General features: G+C 34.2%; 1 protein-coding gene across 1 annotated transcript; it reads right to left on the reverse strand.

Moving 5' to 3' along the window:
* On the reverse strand, nt 1-5,600 carry LOC8277827 (protein MAIN-LIKE 2). The gene is made up of 6 exons (XM_015719953.3): nt 5,443-5,600; nt 4,354-4,518; nt 3,628-4,272; nt 2,248-2,415; nt 1,704-2,123; nt 1-1,617 (listed from the first exon to the last, which is right to left on the reverse strand). Exons 2-6 carry the CDS (start codon nt 4,498-4,500, stop codon nt 454-456), a joined length of 2,544 nt encoding a protein of 847 aa, XP_015575439.1. The 5' UTR covers nt 4,501-4,518; nt 5,443-5,600; the 3' UTR covers nt 1-453.
* Between the last annotated feature and the right edge of the window lie 1,191 nt (nt 5,601-6,791).

The following is a 6,791-nucleotide window of genomic DNA, read 5'->3' on the forward strand; positions in this document are numbered from 1 at the left end:
TAAAGACAATTATAAATAAGATGTATAACTAAGATAGAGAAAACATAACAGTGCCCATTTTCAAGGAATCAAATATGAACACAGTACCTGTGGAGGAGCACACAGGCTTCTAGTTTCTTTCTAAATGCACTCTCCACATTACGTTAAACTGATTTATAAATACAATAGATGGTAAAACAGATCATATGTTGATCAGTTTATGCGAAAATCGCAAGTGAACATGAGATCATAAGCTACCATTGGTGGCACAACTTTTATGATTCCCTGCAATGATAACGATCTAAATCTTAGAAAATGCGTGGTGACCAACAGAATTGGCGATGCAAGAATCAGATTTGGCAGTATAAGAAGTGCACACAGTTGAGAAGCAACCCCTGCCAGACTTGATCTCGCAAAGCTCATGAAAGAGTGAGAAGTACCTTCACTCAACAGTTCATCTCCTCCATCCATGTGCTACTTGACATCCTTGCTAGGTTCATTAGATGACCCTGGAACAACCTCCAATACAACTTGTGTTGTTTGTGGAAGACTCACACCAGTAACAGGAGAAAGATTCAAGTCATTAATCTCGTGAGCTATATCAGTATCATTTGAGTCAGCAACCTTGTTTGCATCCTGATTCTCTCCTTTGCCTGTAGCATGATAAGACTCTGATTGTTCACCTTCTACAGCCGCATGGTGCAGTTGTGGATCATCAAACTCACCATCAGGCTGACTGGACTCTGCTCGTTCACATTCACCTACAGTATGATATGACTTTGACTGTTCATCTTCTACAGCAGCATGGTGTGGTTGTGAATCATCAAACTCACCGTCAAGCTGAGTCAACTCTACCCCTCCAGCTTCGCCCGCAGCACAACAAGATCCTGGTTGTTCACCTTCTACAGCTGCATGACCTAGCTGTGAATCATTGAATTCACCATCAGCATGGCATGGTTGTGAATCATCAAACTCACCATCAGCATGGCATGGTTGTGAACCTCCACCCTCATCAGCTGCAGGAAGTTGCTCCAGTTGATAATCCTTGCTAGTGTCACAAGTTGAATGCATCAAATTATCCTGGCCAGCTGCATTCTGAATTTCATATTCAAAATCCTCACCATCTGCATTGCATTTTACTCTATCCTTTCTCTTGTGCTTCCGGCTTGTCTTCTTGCTCGACTTCTTTCTTGCTTTCTCCTTTTTCCTCGCCTTTTTCCCAAGTTTATTATGTAAATGTTCAACCTGACTAATAGCAACCTGATGACTAAAAGCATGACAATGGCAACATAAATGCAATGGATCAGCCCTGAATGCTGCACTATAAAAATGAACTGGGTTCACCTCCCTAGTTGTAAAATATTGTATTGATTCCTCTTTCCTTTTACGTTTACCCTTAGACTTGGTGTTCCTTCTTACCCGCTCCTTTTCCCTTTTTCTTTTGCCAAGCTCAACTTGAGGAGCGGCTAACGCTGCTGGTGCAGCAACAGCTGTGATTGCAGATGCACTTCCAACCTGGTCGCCCAAACAATCATGTACGATAGCCCTGATCCTTGATATTGACTCCATTTGCATCGGATCCAATCCTTCAGTTGCAAACGTATCTGCTATATGTGCAATATCTCTTAAGCTAGAATTCTGTAAAAGGTTCAAAAGTAGAAGGTAAAACATGTTCAGTAATTTGTATCAACTAGAAAAGATCAATTAAATAAACTTGGAATTACCATTCTCTTCTTTTTGGTTCTGAACTTTACTGTTCTCTGGATCTGAGGCAAGGGAGACAGTGGCCTTCCTACAAACTTACGTGTAATCTTTAAATACCAATTCATGTATTCAATTTCATCAACGCCATCATCATCTTGCACAATATGGTGGTAACGGGCTGACCATTCATTAAGCTCTGATTCCATTTTCCCTGAGAGATGTATCCCACTGTCAACTCCACGACTCTTTCTCTCCCAGTGCTGCACATCTTTTGGGATTCCTTGATGCATGCCATGTTGCCTTAAACAACGATCTGGGAGGTGTCTTTCTGCCTTGTCAAAGCAGATTAGCATTGTTTTTGATCTACCAAGAATCAGACTACTTCTGACATTTTCTGGTATTAATGTACTGTCAATATTATTGTAAGGTAGCCACTCCACCTGCATTGCAACAACTCATCAACTAAAATTTGAGCAATATCTATAACCCATACAGTTTTATAGAAAAGGGCATTATTTTTGGACTAGACACTGAGATGTATTGCATGATATAGAAAAATCTTACATCACTTGGATTTAGGGAGTCCAATGCCTTACGATAAAAGACTATGTCACGTTTCACTGTTGCAGCACTTTGTTTTCCCTTCCACCAGTGTACAAATGGAAAACAATCACGAACTGGATCCTGATAGAACTTTGGCTGAGCAATATTAAGGTGAAAATAACTCCAACACTGCAGATCAATAAAGGAAACATTAATATTTCAATGCTATTATCAAGATAGCAAGTTATCAGTTAATTAATGGATTTATCCACCCACCACCTACAGCAAGTGGTATAGGGAAAAACTTTGCAGTAAAATGAATTCAGTTCATTACAAATCAATGTGTCAAAAGAATCGTTCATTTGTTGCTTTCTTCTAGGAAAATTTCAAGGATTAGAATAAAAAAAACATGCTAATGTATTTTATGGACCTCTTTCTTTTTCCATATTCCAGTTGGCACAATGTCCATAGTCCATTTACCCTTATCTCCTGAAACTGACAACTATTCAGTATAGGAGTTGATGAAAGCTAGAAATAAAGCACATTTGAGCATGTAAACCTAATAGATAGCAAAAGGTAAGTACAAAGTTTACATTTAGTTGTGTTGCCTTCCAAATTCTAACACAATTGAACTAAATTTTGGCGGTTGAGCCACATATAGATGGTATCAAGAATGTTGATGAAATAATTAAAACTATTACATCAACTTTGAGCAGATCACAAGCTACTATCTAAAGGTAAGTCCACATGTGTTCTTATACCTCCAGTGTCCTCAAGATAGACAATCTCAATATGCAATAATATAATAAGTGTATGATGAATGGGATACCATTTTAATGATCAAAAGTATAAAAAGAAATAACATAAAAGTAACCTATAGAAACTTATGCACTAGAATAACAAAAGAAAATGCCCAAAATTATATCCATAAAAGACAAACAGGGGAAAGAAGAAGTGTTAGCTTTTTTGCGTACCCATATGCCATAGGTTCAATCATAGTGAGAAACCAAATCAAAGGGCCAAACTCTGTCCAATAAGATGTACTTCCAAGTAATTGAATGTAGATAAATAAGATTGATGTTTGATTTCAGTTACAAGATACAAAACTTCAGTTTATAAACTTAATTTTGAACTCCAAATCAGCTGTTTTAACCTGGGTTTCCTGTATGTTTTCTTCTTTACTAGTACATTAGCCTCCTTCCATCATGTCCTTCAATAACTATAGCATGTTCAATTTGGGGAAACAAAATCTCTAAGGTTTTACCTCATAGTATTAACTACCTCTTTATTCTAGTTTTTGCTGAGATAGAAAAACCATGTTGAGGTCAATATGGCCTTTGCCAGCCCCTAAAACCAAAGATACATCCATTTGAGCAAATCATAGAAAGCAAACGTGCAAACCTGTAGTAGTGTTAAACAACCGCTGATGGTACTTTGTGATTTAAGAGTTGCTCTGCCAAGTGCTCTATATAAAAAAGCCAACGCTGCTGCACCCCATGCATAGTTCCCTGCTTTTTCAAAATCCTCAAAAAGTGGGAGGTACATAATAGGGACTTTATTCCCAGTAGTAGTTGAAAATATTGTGCTCCCTACAAGGTACAAAAGGTAAGCACGTGTGTGACGCTCAATCTCTTCTAGTGGTGCATCCTCAGGACACTGGGAAAAATACTCTTTCAGCCAACTTAGTTTTACCATCCCACCGCTCATGTATCCAGCATCAGGGACTTTTCCTAGAAACTTCTCGCAAATTGGTTTGCATGAAGTATAAGTTACACCTAGAACAGGTTCTCCATCAATTGCCAGCCCAAGCAACAAAGCTACATCTTCCAGTGTTATAGTCATTTCTCCAACCCTCAAATGAAAGGTATTTGTTTCTTTCCTCCACCTCTCAATAAGGGCAGAAATGAGTGGATTGTCTAGACTAATAGAAGGAATCCTTCTTAAATAACCAAATCCAGCCATCTCCACCTGCTCAATCTGTTTCTGTGTAAGCCTCCATTCACCCAACTTTGAAGTGTGTTCATGACATCTCAGGACACCACGTTCCTATAGCATGTTGTAATAAATTTGTAAATAAAAAGCACTGATGAAATGAAGAGGGAAGGAATTTTTAGCTACAAGCTATACCTGTCCATCCCATACTGCTGAGGAGACATGGTTCTCTTGATCATATAGCACAGAAGCATCAACTGGTCCAGGATTGCTCGCATTCTCATCCATTAGTAATATAGAACCATCAGCAGGTTCACAACTGGTTACACCAATCTCCTCCATGACTACCACCAAAAAGAGCTTAAAAAAAAAAAAAGCACGAAGCTTCAATTTTCTAATTATGAGGAATGTAAATTTAGAATGTAAACATGTTATATATGCAAATCCACACATGATTTTATATGTTGAAACACATTGACCACCTTATAATTTAGTTTTACACAGGCTTCAGATATTTTGATGGTTTTATAATGCATAGCTAGACTTGATATCATCCTGTTTGCTGCTTGCATATACAGTTAAAATGTGAAGTCAAGTTACAGCATGATTGAAGGATGTAGATAGACCACGACTACGCATTATAACTGCACAATGTGCAACTCAATAAGAGTCAAAGCTTTGTCTAGGTATAAAAACTGAACCTAATGAACAAAAGCTATCATCCAAGAGTTAAAACAAAGTAGAAGTTTCTGTATCAATTCAATACTCCTGGAATAGATACGGTTTTTCAGGAAAATTACTCAAAATGTTCAAGCTTCCTCACAATCAGTGCCTTAAGAAAGAACATTTCTTACATAGGAAAGTTACTTCAGAACTGAAACATCAATATATAGTTAGATAAGAAACTTAGAAAAAGAAAAGGACAACTTTACAATTGATATAGTCAATCATCTTTATCATTAACATATCATAAAGTTATCAATTTATTTGAGTAATTTAAGAAAAATTGTAAAAATTATTGTTTTGAAGTCTCTGTTCAATTATGCTTGCATATTTTATACAAGTACAGATTCAAGACAAAAAGCCTGACTCGTTAATAGCTGATGTTTCTCAATAATTAAACCTAAATCATAATACATGGACCAAAAAGCCTAATTTTGTGGATAGATTTGTCAATAAAACCTAAAATTTCTTTCTTTCTGTGACCAATTATAACAAACTCTGCGAATCTGATTTAACAAAAGTGGACAGGAATTGAGGAATGAAGAGATTGAAAAGGCTAACCTTTGAACAGAGAAAGACACGAGAGAGGAATCAGCCAAACGACGACTCACTTCTCTCAACCATGAAACCTGAGAGCTGTTTGATCTGGATAACCCTTAAAAACGACGGTGTCGTACGTCTGCGCTATGCCTATTCTTGTATGTGGGGAGAAGGTCTAATTTTGCCCCTCGTGTTTAGCCCGAAAGTCATATTGGCCACTCAAGTTTTTGGATAAAGTACAAAACAATACCTTATATTTGACATTTTTACTCTTAAAGGACTATGGAATATTTCGTGACAAAAATACCTTGTAATTTAATTTTCTCATATTTTAATAGGGTAAAGTTTTAAAAACTACGCTATAGTTTGGCACTTTTATACTTAAGAGATAAAAGTATTTTTTGTATCAAAGGGTAACATGTGTTTTATTTTTAAGGTATTTTTAAGTACATTTAATATTTTTCTCAAAAGAAATATAAATTTTTAATAACATACATATATTTAAGTAATTTAACATTCGATTAGATATTTTATAATCATAAAAAACTGTTATAAAATAATTTTTTTAATTTTAATTAAATTTAAGAAATAATTTCTTAAATAAAATTTCAATATATTTATAAATTCTATGATATATTGTTAGATGTCACATTGTTTATAAAATCATAATTTAGTTATAGTTCATGTTAAATACATGCAAAACTATATAAAAGATAATATAAATATAAATCTGTACCTAAAAAATGCCAAAAAAAATAAAGTACGTGAAATTCCTTAATACGAAAAAATCTATATCTCTTAAGTAAAAAAGTGACAAACCACAAGATAATTTTTTGAACTTTAACTTTTTTACTATTTTTAGATTTTTATGGTTCAATATAAGTGTAATACATATTTTTAATAGCAAAATTAATTTTTGTGATTTAGCATACAACTAACTATATTCAACTCATATCAGATAATATATATATATGTGTGTGTATAAATTTTATTATAAATAATATTATAATATTCTTAAGAATATCTTGATAGTTGATTTGACGGTAAATCACTTATAAAATAATTTTATAATAAAAATTGATATATTATTATAAAAAAATAGTGATATTGAATAATAGAATATTAATGTAAGAAAAATAAAACATAAGCATAATTTTCGTCAAAAATATAATTCTCTAAATGTAAAAGCACTAACCACAAAGTATATTTTTGTGTTTTTTTTTTTTTAAGTTTTTTTATATAAACATAGCAACTAAACTCTTCATATATTTTTTACCACACAATAATTAGGAATTTAAACTATTTTAATTCTTTTTAATACAATTATATTTTTATCTTTTTACCTCAAATTTGAAGATCAGAAATTCATT

This window comes from Ricinus communis, chromosome 5, assembly GCF_019578655.1.
Source record: "Ricinus communis isolate WT05 ecotype wild-type chromosome 5, ASM1957865v1, whole genome shotgun sequence".
In the NCBI taxonomy this organism is placed as follows: Eukaryota; Viridiplantae; Streptophyta; class Magnoliopsida; order Malpighiales; family Euphorbiaceae; genus Ricinus; species Ricinus communis.

What these genes read in the sequence shown, in the direction of transcription:
- LOC8277827 (XM_015719953.3), bottom strand. Translation starts at nt 4,500, where the DNA reads ATGGAGGAGATTGGTGTAACCAGTTGTGAACCTGCTGATGGTTCTATA. An exon ending in CAGCAGTATGGGATGGACAG is followed by an intron (nt 4,273 to 4,353) that starts GTATAGCTTGTA and finishes AACATGCTATAG; the next exon opens with GAACGTGGTGTCCTGAGATG. An exon ending in GTTGTTTAACACTACTACAG is followed by an intron (nt 2,416 to 3,627) that starts GTTTGCACGTTT and finishes ATTGATCTGCAG; the next exon opens with TGTTGGAGTTATTTTCACCT.